Here is a 15,048-nt window from a genome sequence, read left to right on the forward strand (position 1 = left end):
CAACCTCTCCTTTTTTCTTTTTTTTTTTTATTCTGGGCCAGCTTTAGCTTTGAGGCTTGGCTCCAGCTCTTAGGCCTCCGCTGCTGAAAGCAGGTTTCTGGCCTTTGTTTACCCTCTGTATTTGAAACAATGTTGCGATCCTGCTGGCTGAAGCCCAGGGGACTAAAGCAGGTTTCTGGGGTTTTGTTTAGCTTCTATATTTGTAACATATTTACTTAGAGTTACAGCTCAGAGGCCAGAAGCGGCAGGCGGGGAACGTTGGAATCCTCCGTCACTGAAGCAAGCAAGCCTCATGTTCGCTTTAAGCTGCCTGGCTGCTGGCCACCATGTTGGCTGGCAGTTAATTTGCATATTGCCCTGATTAGCCAATGGGAAGGGTAGCGGTCGTACGCTAATTACCATGTTTCTCTTTTATTAGATAGGACTAGTGGCCCAGTGTACAAATATTTGTGCACTCGTGGGGGAGAGGGGCCCCTCAGCCCGGCCTGTGCCCTCTCGCAGTCTGGGACCCCTCAGGAGATAATGACCTGCTGGCTTAGGCCTGCTCCTGGGTGGCAGAGGGCAGGCCCAATCCCTAGGTGCAGCCCCTGGTCGGGCTCAGAGCAGGGCTGATTGGGGAGTTGGGGCGCCGCCCCCTGTTATACACAGAGCAGGGCGATCGGGAGGTTGTGATTCCACCCTCAGTCACGCTCAGGGTAGGGCCCATTGGGGAGTTAGGGCACCATCCCCTGTCACACTCAAGGCAGGGTCGATGGGGAGGTTGCGGCGCCACCCCTTGTCATGCACAGAGCTGGGCCAATCAGGGGTTTGGGGCATTTCCCTGTGTCACTCACAGAGCAGGGCCCATCAGGGGGGTTGGGGCTCTGTACCCTGTCACGCACAGAGCAGGGCCCATCAGGGGGTTGGGGCGCCGCCCTCTATCACCCACAGAGCAGGGCCGATCAGGGGGTTGGAGCGCTTCCACTGTCACACTCAGGGCAGGGCCGATGGTGAGGTTATGGCTCTACCCCGTCACACACAGAGCAGGGCCCGTTGGGGCGGGGGGGGTTTGGGGCGCCACACCCTGTCACACACACAGCAGGGCCGAGCAGGGGGTTGGGGCGCCGCACCCTCTCACACACAGAGCCGAGGGCGATCAGGGGGTTTGGGTATTGCCCCCTATCACATTGATCGCGGTGCCGGGAGGCCTCGCGGCTCCGCTGATCCTGTTGCTTGGAGGCATATTACCCTTTTACTATATAGGGTAGAGGCCTGGTGCATGGGTGGGTGCCGGCTGGTTTGCCCTGAAGGGTGTCCTGGATCAGGGTGGGGGTCCCCACTGGGGTGCTTGGCCAGCCTGGGTGAGGGGATGATGGCTGCCTGCAGCTGGTCACACATCCTTCAGGGTGGGGGTTCCCACTGGGGTGCCTGGCCAGCCTGGGTGAGGGGATGATGGCTGTTTGCAGCTAGTCACACACCCTTCAGGGTGGGGGTCCCCACTGGGGAGCCTGGCCAGTCTGGGTGAGGAGCTGAGGGCTGTTTTCAGGCTGGGGGTGACTGAAACTCCCAACCGCTCCTTTTTTTCTTTTTCTTTTTTTTATTCTGGGCCAGTTTTAGCTTTGAGGCTTGGCTCCAGCTCTTAGGCCTCCGCTGCTGAAAGTAGGTTTCTGGCCTTTGCTTACAATGTTGCGATCCTGCTGGCTGAAGCCCGGCAGGTTTCTGGGGTTTTGTTTAGCTTCTATGTTTGTTACATAGTTGCTTGCAGCTCAGAAGTCTGCAGCGGCAGGCGGGGAACGTTGGAGTCCTCCGTCACTGAAGCAAGCAAGCCTCATGTTAGTTTCAAGCTGCCTGGCTGCTGGCTGCCATCTTGGCTGACAGTTATTTTGCATGTTGCCCTGATTAGCCAATGGGAAGGGTTGCGGTCGTACGCCAATTACCATGTTTCTCTTTTATTAGATAGGATTATTAGTATAGACTAGAGGACCAGTGCACAAATTCGTGCATGGATGGGGCCCCTCGGGGTGGCTGTGGGGATCAGGCCAAAACCCACATTCCAGTGCTACCTGTAGCTCCTACCTGTCGCTCCCGCTCATCCCAGCCCCACTGTGCCTGCAGCAGGCTTGTTCCCAATCAGTCTCGATCGGGAGAGGCTCGCACCACCACAGCGGTTCTCGCCAGCCATGAGCCCTGCATCTGACACCCTCCTGAGGGGAGTGGCCTGTAGGATCAGGCCAAAACTGGATCGCCAACATCCCCTAAGGGGTCCTGTATTGTGAGAGGGTGCAGGCCAGGCCGAGGGACCCCACCGGTGCACAATTGGGGCCGGGGAGGGACGTGGCAGGTTGGCCAGCCGGGGAGGGACCATAGTAGGGCTCCAGCACGTGTCCAGCCCATCTTGCTCAGTCCCGATTAGCTGGACCCCAGCAGCAAGCTAACCTACCTGTCAGAGCATCTGTTCCCTGATGGTCAGTGCACATCGTAGCAACCGGTTGACTGTCTGCTTCCTGGTGGTCAGTGCACATCATAGTGAGCAGTTGAGCAGCCTTAGCATATAATTAGCATATTACTCTTTGATTGGTTGAACAGCTGACTGGATGACCAGACACAGCATATTAGGCTATTATATAGGATAGTGAATTGAAGGGAATCAAACATTGATAATAGACTAGATCTGGTACTTATGAAATCATTATGATGTTGATTCCCTTTTCCTAGTGTATTAGTATATTGCATGCAGTAGAAACATCCATGATAAAGTACAAATCCTACTTCCTGCTCAGAATTATTTCTTAGCTACTAATGTAAAATTAGAAAGTAGATTTGGATTATCCTGTAAAATAAAGAGCAGTACATCAGTAGAATGTCAGAAATTGAGATTTGCCCTAGCCAGTTTTGCTTAGTGGATAGAGCATCGGCCTGTGGACCAAAGGGGCCTGGGTTTGATTTCGGTCAAGGGCACGTACCTTGGTTGCAGGCTCTTCCCCTGCCAGGGCCCTGGTTGGGCTCGTGCAGGAGGCAACCAGTTGATGTGTTTCTCTCACATCACTGTTTCTGTCTTTTCCTCCCTTTTCCACTCTCTAAAAATCAATGGAAAAATATCCTCACGTGAGGATTAACAAAAACATAAAAAGAAAAAGAAATTGAGATTTATGTTTGACATACAGGATGGGGGAAATTAGGTTTATAGTTGTGAGTACACGAAACACAAGTTTATTCTTGTATTATTATTTACTTATTATTATTTTATTTTCCATGCAAACAACTATAAGCTTACTCTTGCTCCATCCTGTATTTAGTATACAGGTGTAAATCTGCCTTGATAATTTTATCTAAAGTATTAATTCATAGAAATCTGTATTAAATAATTTAGATGGGTGTATATATGTGTACAGATATGAACCACAGTTATTAATGAGACATTTTTTAAGAGGAAAGAAAAATGACAATACTATTTTAGTATAATAACTTGTTATTTTAAGCTGGAGTCATTTTATGATCTCAATTCCACTATAATTATTAAAATTGAACATGTATACTATGTATTTTTTTTCAATATGGCAGTAATTACCTGGAAAAGCCATTTATTAAAGAGTTAGAAATAATAATGACAAACTTAATTTGCCTATTAAGCTATATTTTTCATTATATATTTAAATAGCCTGCTCAAGGAATAACAGAACAACAGAATAAATATACAAGGTGTGTTTGGATGCATGTGTACAACTATGTGTGTGTGTGTGTATGTGTGTGTGTGTGTGTGTGTGAGAGAGAGAGAGAGAGAGAGAGAGAGAGAGAGAGAGAAGGTGGGAGAGGGGTGAGGGAGAGAGAGAGGTTTTTTGCAAACATATGAAGACTTTTCCTTTGAATATATATAGGTATCTTTCTCCTGTAAGATCCCCAAAGAAAAAAGGGTCAACTACACGTGTAAATTCTACTGCAAATGCAGAGGCACAAGGAACCTCAGCCTTCCAGACTCAGAAGCCACTGAAATCTACCTCCCTCTCACTCTTTTACAAAAAAGGTTAGTAGATGATTACTTTCAAGACCATGGACTCTGAAACCAGCCTGAGTAGGTTCAAATCATGGTTATTCTGCTTACTAGGTGTGACCTTGGGCACACTTAATATCTCTATGCCTCATTTTCCTCATCTGTAACATACAAATGATAAGCTACCTTATAATTATAATAATTTACCTTATAGATTTTTTGAGAGAATTAAATGAATTAATACATAAAATGCTTGCAGCGGTGCCTAGCACATAGTAAGCACTCAGAAAAATGTTATTGTTGCTGCTATTGTTATGATTTCAAATTTATGTCTGGAAATCCTTGCTCCTGATATTGCTTTTGCTGTTCAGGTGTGCATGTTCAGGTGTTCAGATGTATATGAGAGTACACAATGTGCTGTGCCCTAGTACAGGCACATTTCCTAATAACCAGCTTGAATAGCACTCTGATCATGTGTGTTTGCTAGTACAGGGAGGTTGGTTTGTATGTCTGTGCATGTGTTTATACACACAAGTGTACACACCCTTGAGGCTCTTTAAAGGAAAGTGAAAGGCCAGATTTCTCTGTGTTAAATATTTTTTTTCTGATTTATTAAAGTCAGAAATATTGTAAGACAGCCCTTACAAATGCAGTGGTTCCAAAGTGTAGCCCCCAACCAGCAGAGTCCAACTTACCTAGAAAGTTGTAGAAATTAAAATAAACTACTTAATCAGAAACTCTAGGATGAAGCAAAAAAACCCAAAACCTTGTTTTAACAAGCACTCTTGGCAAGTCTGATGCACACTAAAGTTTGAGAACCACTGGGATAAATTGTTAACTAAAATATTCTGATTACCTTATGCAAGTCTTTTAATGGTACATTTAAAACCAAGGGTATTCATATTTAAAGTAGATGGAGGAAAATTCAATTTTGTGGATTTCTTTTCCCCAAACCCTGTATTCCAGTAGTATTTTTAATACAGTAATCTCTAAATAAAGTTTATATCACAGTCATGTTACCACTTAGTAGTACAAGTCTACCATTTTTTCAACAGAGTATGCTCCATTGGCATTTTATATGTGTTTAGGATTTGAAAATTTAAGACACTGAAAATTCATTTTTTAAAACAATGTTCCCTTTTGAATACCAATAGAATTTTTAACATCTCTGCTGAGTGGTTACCAACAGAACTGAAACAAACCCTATGTGGTTTGTCTAATTTCATATTTTATGATCTTCTTTCTTTTACCTTCCACTCTGTCTCAGTTTTATGCTGTAATAATCAATTCAGCAAGTATTATTTTACCTAGCACTATGCTAAGACTAGGAATCATTTATTCATAAGGGAAAGAGTGGTAGAAGTGTAGATATTATTAAAATTCCATTTAACAGCATATGGTTATAGCCATTTAATGTTTTTTAAAAAATCCACTGATAATTCAAGATGAACACTAGACATAACTAATTCCCCTTGTCTCTTCAAGTGTACCGACTAGCATATCTTCGCCTAAACACTCTATGTGCACGTCTTCTGTCTGACCACCCAGAACTAGAACACATCATCTGGACCCTTTTCCAGCACACACTACAAAATGAGTATGAACTCATGAGAGACAGGCATTTGGATCAGGTAAGAAAAGAATGCACTTCACCTTCCCTTCTCCTACATATTTGTTAACTATGTACTGATTTCTTAAGATCATATTCAAATAGCTAGATCAGTTTAGTAGACTTAATATATATTTACTTATTGGCTACCATTTACATTTTTCCTGTAATTCTTACAAATTAAAGCTTGAGAGTATTTCAGTAACTTTGCTTGCTTAATGACATGAAAGATCTTATATGTAAAAGTCACTGAAGAAACTGTTTATCATAGGTTTTTCTGTGTTGTGATAAGCTAGATTTCATTTTATTGTAGAATAAAGCAGGAGACTTAAGAACCAATTGATCTAAAACAGTACCTATTGATTGAATGAATGAATGAATGAACTAACAAACAACTGGGTTAATTTACAGAGAACAATCTCATATTTCCCTTTTTCTTTTGTGTAAACAGGATAATAATATTTTGGGGTAACAGCTTTATTGAGATTAAGTCATATACCATACAAATTACCCATCTATACTAATAAAAGACAAAGATGCAAATTGACCATCCCTCCGCAATGCCCACCAGCCATGCCCACCAGCCAATCAGGAGTGAGTATGCAAATTAACCTGCCAAAGATAGCAGGTTAATTTGCATATGCAGGTGTCAAGAGCCCTGGGAGGCAACGGCGGCCATGGGCTCCCGGGACCATCACCGGCCCCGGGAGGCAAAGCCGGCCATGCCTAGCCACGCCCACAGGCTCCTGAGACCTTCGCCGGTGGAGAGCAGAGAGGGAGAGTGGGTGGAGAGTGGGAGGTATGGAAGACTTGGCAGAGCAGGAGGCCGCTGGACATAGAGCAGAGCAAGAGAGAGGGTGGCTTAGAGGGCGTGGCTCCCTCTGTCACCCCAACTTACTCATCACAGCTGTGGAAACTGACGGCAGGGAGGAGGAAGTCCCACCCCCACAGAATCAGCCAGAATCAGCCATTGGTCAGACAGCTCTCAGCGGCCTAACAGCCAGGACTCTCATTCACTTGCATCTCAGACCGTGACAGCAGAGAGGTGGGACTATGTCTAAAGAACAACTGTTGATGCAACGCAGCTCTGCAGCCGAAAGATTCCATCGTTATCGACAGAAAATGTCTGAAGAGCAATGTGCAGCTGATCTTGAAAGAAGGCGGCACCTGTGACAGAATGTATCTGAAGACCAGCTATTGGAAAAACGTTACTCTGATGCCGAAAAACACTGGCATCATCGACAGAAAGTGTCTAAAAACCAACGTGCCTTTGAAGTAGAAAGAAGGTGGTTGCAACGACAGAATATGTCTAGAGAACAGTCATCAACAAGTACTACAAATTCTGGTAAGAACTGCCTTCTCAGCGAAAATGGAGTACATGAGGATGCAATTCTTGAACATAGTTGTGGTGGAATGACTGTTCAATGTGAATTTTGCCTGTCACTAAATTTCTCGGATGAAAAACCATCCGATGGGAAATTTACTCGATGTAGCAAAGGCAAAGTCTGTCCAAATGATATACATTTTTTATATTACCCAGCATATTTAAAAAGATTAATGACAAACAAAGATTCTGACAGTAAATAATTTCATGGAAAATATTCGTTCCATAAATAGTTCTTTTGCTTTTGCTTCCATGGGTGCAAATATTGCATTGCCATCAGGATATGGGCCATACTGTTTTGGAATACATGGACAAGTTTATCACTGTACTGGAACTTTGCATCCTTCGGATGGTGTTTCTTGGAAGTTTGCTCAACTCTGTATTTTGGATACAGCCAAAGCTACAAGTAAAAGATTAGCAATGCCAGAAAACCAGGGCTGCTCAGAAAGACTCATGATCAACATCAACAACCTCCTACATGAAATAAATGAATTAATAAAATCGTACAAGATGCTACATGAGATAGAAAAGGAAACCCAGTCTGAAGCAGCAGCAAAAGGTATTGCTTCCACAGAAGTAACAATGGCAATTAAATACGATCATAACAGTGACCCGGGTAGATAAAATTCTCCCCGTGTAACCGAGGTTGCTGTCATATTCAGAAACGAAGATGGAGAACCTCCTTTTGAAAGGGACTTGCTCATTCATTGTAAACCAGATCCCAATAATCCAAATGCCACTAAAATGAAACAAATCAATATCTTGTTTCTTACATTAGATGCAATGACATATCCTATTCTTTTTCCACATGGTGAAAAAGGCTGGGGAACAGATATTGCATTAAGACTCAGAGACAACAGTATAATCGACAATAATACTAGACAAAATGTAAGGACACGAGTCACACAAATGCAGAATTATGGATTTCATCTCTCTGTGCGGGACACGTTCAATCCTATTTTAAATGTAGGAAAATTAACTCAACAGTTTATTGTGGATTCGTATTCAAAAATGGAGGCCAATCGGATAAATTTCATCAAAGCAAACCAATCTAAATTGAAAGTTGAAAAATATAGTGGTTTGATGGATTATCTCAAATCTAGATCTGAAAATGACAATGTGCCAATTGGTAAAATGATAATACTTCCATCATCTTCTGAGGGTAGTCCCAAAAATATGCAGCAGCGATATCAGGATGCTATGGCAATTGTAACAAAGGATGGCAAGCCCGATTTATTCATAACCTGACATGCAACCCCAAATGGGCAGATTTTGCAAACATTTTACAACACTGGCAAAAAGTTGAAAACAGACCTGACTTGTTAGCCAGAGTTTTTAATATTAAGCTGAATGCTCTTTTAAATGATATATGTAAATTCCATTTATTTGTCATTGAATTTCAGAAACGCAGACTGCCTCACGCTCACATCCTCTAATTAATTCCCTTTCAATGTGCACAAATTTTGTGCACCGGGTCACTAGTTTAAAGTATAATTCCAGTGGTTTTTAGTATATTCACAGGGTTGTACAACCATCACCAAAGTAAATTTTAAAACCTTTTCATCATGCCAAAGAAAGAAACCTCATACCCTTTAGCACTCACCTACCACCCCATTACCAACCTTCTCCAGCCCCGGGCAACACTGATACACTTTTTGTCTGTAGATTTGCCTATTCTGGATATTTCATATAAATTGAATCATATAATATGTTATCTTTTGTGTTTGGCTTCTTTCACTTAGAATAATTTTTTATAGATATTCATAGATGACCTGGGTGTGTGCAGATATATATGGATTCTTTCTTCCTTTCTTTCTTCCTTTCTTTCTTTCTTTCTTTCTTTCTTTCTTTCTTTCTTTCTTTCTTTCTTTCTTTCTTTTTCTTTCATCTTTCTTTTCTTTCTTTCCTTCCTTCCTTCCTTCCTTCCTTCCTTCCTTCCTTCCTTCCTTCCTTCCTTCCTTCCTTCCTTCCTTCTTTCTTTCTTTCTTTCTTTCTTTCTTTCTTTCTTTCTTTCTTTCTTTCATTACTGATGACAGTATTACAGATGTCCCATTCCCCCCCTTTGCCCCTCTCTGCCCCCACCTCTAGCCTTTACCATACTATTATTTTCATTGTTCATCTGTGTTATAGCTTTTATCAGTACTTTATTCCTTTTAATTGCCAAATAATATTCCATTGTATAGGTATACCACATCATGTCTATCTCTTCATCAATTGATGTACATTTGATTTCTACTTTTTGGCTGTTGTAGGTAATGTTACTATGAACATTCATGTACAGATTTTTATGTGGACATATGTTTTCATTTCTCTCAGGTATTTATTTACCTAATATTAGAAATTCTGAGTCAAATGGTAACTCTGTGTTTAACCTTTTGAGGAATGGCCAGATTGTTTTCCAACATGGCTACCCCATTTTACGATTGTGCCAGCAGTGTATGAGGTTCCAGTTTCTTCACATCCTCACCAACTTGTTATTTGCTTTTTTTGGATATAAGCATCCTAATGGGTAGTTACTTTTTTATTTGCATTTCCCTGGTGGCTAATGATGTTAATTGAGAATCTTTCATGTGTTTATTGGCCATTTGCATATCTTCAGTGGAGAAATATCCTTTGCCTATTTTTAAGTTGGGTTCTATTTTTATTATTGAATTCTAAGGGTTCTTTATGTATTCTTTATACAGATTCCTTATTAAGAATAATTTGCAAGTATTTTCTCCAATTCTCTGAATTCTGTTTTCACTTCCTTGATGGTGTCCTTTGAAACTCAGAAGTTTTTAATTCTGATGTTCAATTTACCTATTTTTTCTTTTGTTATTGGTGCATTTGGTATCATATCTAAAAAATCATTGCCAAATCACAGGTCGTGAAGATTTATTCCTGTTTTCCTCTAAGTTTTATGCTTTTAGCTCTTACATTTAGATTTTGTTCCATTTTGAGATAATTTTTGTATATAGCATGAGGTCCAACTTCATTCTTTTGTATATGGATACTAGTTGTTCCAGCACCATTACTTGAACAGTGTTTACTTTCCTTATTGAAAGTTTTAAAAATAAATTAATCGTAAATGTGTGTTTATCTCTAATCTCTTCTATTTTATTGATCAATATGTCTTTTCTTATGCCAGTACCACACTGTCTTGATTACTGTAGTTTTATAGTAAGTTTTAAAATAGGGAAGTGTGAGCATTCTGATTTTGCTCTTTTACAAGATTGGTTTCACTATTCTGAAACTTGCTTTCTATATGTATTTTAGGATTGGCTTGTCGATTTCCACAAAGAAACCTGCTGGGATTATGATAGGGATTACAGTGACTCATAGATCATTTGAAAGAGTACTGTCAAAACAACAGTGCCTTTCCATTTATTTGAATTTTTCCTAATTTCTTTCAACAATGTTTTTTTAAAAATTTTTTGACTTTTAATTTCTTTGTTAATAAAGGTATTACATATGTGTCTTTAGCCCCCATTACACCCCCCTACTCATGTCCTCACCCCTCCTTTTGTCTGTGTCCATTGGTTAGGCTTATATGCATGCATACAAGTCCTTGGTTGATCTCTCCCCCTTACCCCTCCCCTCCCCTCCCTCTGAGGTTTGACGTTCTGATCGATGTTTTTTTTAGAGTACAAATCTTTCACTGGTTTTGTTAAATTTATGCCTAAGTATTTTATTCTTTTTAACACTATTATAAATATAATTTTTTCCTTAATTTCTTTTTCAGATTGTTCATTACAAGTGTATGAAAATACAGTTGATTTTTGTATATTTATCTTTTGTATATATAATCTTGCTGAAGTTGTTTACCACTTCTAATAGTTTTTAGTGGACTCCTTAAGATTTTCAATATAAAGACCATGTCTTCTGTGAATTTACTTCTTTTCAATCTAGGCAACTTTCATTTCATTTATGTGCCAAATAGCCCTGGCTAAAACCTCCAATATAATGGTGAATGGAAGTGGTGAGAAGGGATATCTTTGTTTTGTTTCTGACCTTAGGGGAAAGCATGCATTATTATTAAATCATTAAGTATGTTGCTAGCTGTGGGTTTTTTATATATGTCCTTTATTAGATTAAGAAAGTTTCTTTCTATTCCTAGTTTATTGAATGCTTTTATCATGAAAGGATGTTGAATTTTGTCAAATACTTTTTCTCTGTCTATTGAGATCATTGTTCTTTCCCTTTTATTGTATTGATACTTAGTATATTATATTAGTTGAATTCTACGTGTTAACCCACCTTGCATTTCTAGAATGAATCCCAGTTGGTCACAGTGTATCCACAGTGCTGCTGAATTCAGCTAATTTTTGTTGAAGATTTTTAAAAATTGATTTTTAAAGAGAGGGGGAAAAATGGAGAGAAAACAGTGAGAGAAACATAGGCTTGTTGTTCCGCTTATTTATGTATTCATTGGTTGTTTCTTATGTGCGCCCTGATAAGGAATTGAACCCGCAATCTTGGTGTATTGGGACAATGCTCTACCAACTAAGCTACCCGGCCAGGACTGAAGATTTTTCCATTTATAATCATAAGAGATGTTAATTAACAATTTTCTTGTGATATCTGGTTTGGTATCAGAAAAATACTGGCCTCATAGAAATAGTTGGGTAGTGTTCCCTCCTCTTCTAATTTCAGAAGAGTTTGTGAAGAATTGATACTGATTCTTCTTTATGTGTGGTAGAATTCACCAGTCAAGCCATCTGGGGAAAGTTTGTGGAAACTTTTTAATTACTAATTCAAGGTCAGCTCTTCTTGAGTCAGTTTTGGTAATTTGTGTCCTATAAATTTTTCTGTTTTATCTTAGATATCTGTTTTGTTTTTTGTATACAATTATTCATAATGTTTCCCTATAATTTTTTATTTCTATAAGGTTGACAGTAATGTTCCCAGTAAAAGTGTTTTGAACAAAAGATGAATTATTGTATAAAGGTGTAACCTACAGATATGTATATCTTTCCAGATTATATTTGGATGTATACATTCTAGTATGTTGGATTTTTTAATGTAGGTACCTGTTGCCTTTTGGTTCTACTGCATCTCTACTATTTAGAAAGATATAAACAGTAGTGCTAAGGATTTCCAAAGAAATTGGGTACCTAGACTAAAAATCATTTGTATGAGAGAAACAGAACAGTCTCAACAGTTCAGAAGATTCTCTGCTGTCCCCTTTCAGTCACTGCATTCCCCTTACCATCACCATCAAGTGTATTAAATATGATTTTACCTGATAATTTGAACCTTTTTCACACCTGGCTCTTTTTTAAGTGCTATTTACAAAGTGAACTGATTCCAATTTCAACTTTCATCTTCTGGGAAATATCTAAGGGATAGGAGTAAAAGTAGGGTTATTATAAACCAAATGATCAGTTCTGAATATTCGAGAGTTGGCTATTTGTGTTTTATTCTTTAAATACAATTTGGGTTAAACACTTCACATACTAGTAGACTTTCAAACTGAGCTCAGGATGGGAAAAGATAACCCTGTAGGAAATTAAATTTCAATTTTTAAGGTTAAAAAGAAAGATAACAAATGCTTTTTAGAAAATAATCATCTTATAAAATTCTGACTACTTTTACATTACACTTATTTCTTAGATCATGATGTGTTCTATGTATGGCATATGCAAAGTGAAGAATATAGACCTTAAATTCAAAATCATTGTCACAGCTTACAAGGATCTTCCTCATGCTGTTCAGGAGGTAGGTAATCTTCCATAGTAAGGTTTTTTTGGGATAGGTCCATATTTATCATATGGATAACTTCAGTTATTAATTAGATAATATATTCTGATCTTACTATATAAATTCACATATTAAATTTTTACTTTTATGTTATTGGTTAATTATTTGTAACTAAAATGTAATTAGAAAAGTAATGCTCTTTAATATCCAAATTTACATTACAACATTAATAAGAAATACTATATCCCTATAATAATCCAAGTCCAGGCTTTTTTAGATTATTTTTTTCTGTATAATATGTGTTTCTTACTATTAAAAAATATTATGAACTATTAAAAAAGAAAATCTAAAGACAAATTCCCAAATTAATTTAACAAGTGTTTTTATTCTTCTTCCTCAGACCTTCAAACGGGTTTTGATCAGAGAAGAAGAATATGATTCTATTATAGTATTCTATAACTCGGTCTTTATGCAGAGACTGAAAACAAATATTTTGCAGTATGCTTCCACCAGGGTATGTTAAAAGTAACCTTTGATTGGGAAAATCTAATTATAAAGCAATGGATTTCACTAAAACATTAAATAAATAATCTGCCTCTTTGCTTTTACTATAGCCCCCTACCTTATCACCAATACCTCACATTCCTCGAAGCCCTTACAAGTTTTCTAGTTCACCTTTACGGATTCCTGGGGGGAACATCTATATATCACCCCTGAAGAATCCATATAAAATTTCAGAAGGTCTGCCAACTCCAACAAAAATGACTCCAAGATCAAGGTTTGTGTTTTCTCTTTAGGGAAGTGATAAAATATAAGAGGGGATTATTTTGATTTAAGCATAAAAATATAAAACTTTCTTCATTTAAAATAAGCTATACTCTTGCATCCCTAATTTGTTTATTTATATTAAGTGGCATGATAAGAATTTGGGGTGAGTGAAAGATACTGTGTTTATACCTAGGTAGGTTTGCAAATTAAGTCATTAGCTTTCCTGGATGCTGGAATCTGTTCTTTTATAAACAGTCTGAGAACCAGTTTGGTAATAGGTTTCAAGTCATATTTCTGTTAGCCAGCCTACTAAACAAAGAGTACTTTTGGTTAATAAATTTTATTCTGTGGTTTATTGAAGGTCCTGTAAACTCTTTCTGTGCACCTGTTCATCTTGCTCTATTATAAAAGTGTAGATGGGTGATTAAAAGTAGATGACTAAGTTAAGTCTTTAGAAGTCCATCCCTAATTCTTCCTGTGGCTTCCTTATACTACCGTGGGCAGTTTTCTGTGTCTACCTCAGAAAGGTGCTATGGATCTGGGAAATGATGAGTGTGAAGCAGTTTTAAATTTTTAGATGAAAGATTCTGTGCAACTACAAATCATTATATTATATTCCACATCCAACCACAACTGCTCTCTGGCTTTGAAGTGCTTCAATTGACTTATTATATGTTATCATGGGCTATTTGAAACTGCTATTTGTATAAAGTGCAAGGCAGGTTAGCAATTACAGTTAATGTCATCTCATCTTGGAAATTGTCAGCCTATATAGTTGTATTTAATGAACAAAAAAAGCAAACAAGGAGAGGGGATAATAATAATATTAATATTTGTGGTATGTTTAATTATATAAATAATGCATTCTTATGATAAAAATTTCAAGCTCTACAGGAACAGATAAGGCAGGAAGTAATTGGAAAATGATATATATGCTTTTGTGTGCCCCTATACAATCCTTTATTTGGTATTACAGTTGAGTATCTGTGTATTAAAATCTGCAATTTATGTTATAAACTGCTAAGATGCCACATCATATTTATTTAATTTACACAGTCATACACTTCCACATGAAAATGTATACAGGGTAATTTTTTAATGATGATAATTAATCCATATTATGCTGATAATGATGGCTATTTGCTGATCCTAGTGAAATCACTTCTGGGTTGGGGTTCTTCTTTAGCAAAGAAGTCCCATGAAAATCCTAATGTATCATTGATCAAGCATTAACAGAGCATCTTAACACTTTATTTACCCAGCATATTTAGGTATTCTGGTTAGTCAAATATATAGAGTAATGGCCACTTACCAATGAATTAAAGGACAGTAAAATCTGGATGTCTACTAGTTCCTTGTACATGTCATCAGATCTTTGTTTTGTCAGGCTAATGCTGTTCTTCAGCTTTATTATCAAGAACATAAATTATATGGTTCAAACAAGGCCAAGAAGACTCATGGAGATTTCTGATTCTGCGATATATGATAAATAGCATTTACTCTATATCCTAATTAGAATAGATTATTACATAATGTCATACATTTTGTCAAATGTAACTTGATTTTTTTTATGAGAAAATATAAAAGAAATGTTAATAACTTACCTATTTATTTAGGAAGAATTAAGTAGAGGTAAACTTA

At 38.3% G+C, this 15,048-nt stretch overlaps 1 protein-coding gene across 6 annotated transcripts in view; it reads left to right on the forward strand.

Annotated features, from left to right (window-relative positions):
* The window catches only part of RB1 (RB transcriptional corepressor 1), a 212,686-nt gene that overhangs the window by 185,012 nt on the left and 12,626 nt on the right, over positions 1–15,048 (forward strand). For all 6 annotated transcript variants that reach the window (XM_036299823.1, XM_036299822.1, XM_036299824.1 and 3 more), the window contains 5 exons: positions 3,855–4,000; positions 5,453–5,598; positions 12,553–12,657; positions 13,040–13,153; positions 13,254–13,417. In XM_036299823.1, the coding sequence (XP_036155716.1) occupies positions 3,855–4,000; positions 5,453–5,598; positions 12,553–12,657; positions 13,040–13,153; positions 13,254–13,417 (675 nt within the window). The remainder of the gene's footprint in view (positions 1–3,854; positions 4,001–5,452; positions 5,599–12,552; positions 12,658–13,039; positions 13,154–13,253; positions 13,418–15,048) is intronic.

This window comes from Myotis myotis, unplaced genomic scaffold (genome assembly GCF_014108235.1).
Source record: "Myotis myotis isolate mMyoMyo1 unplaced genomic scaffold, mMyoMyo1.p scaffold_m19_p_3, whole genome shotgun sequence".
Taxonomy (NCBI): domain Eukaryota; kingdom Metazoa; phylum Chordata; class Mammalia; order Chiroptera; family Vespertilionidae; genus Myotis; species Myotis myotis.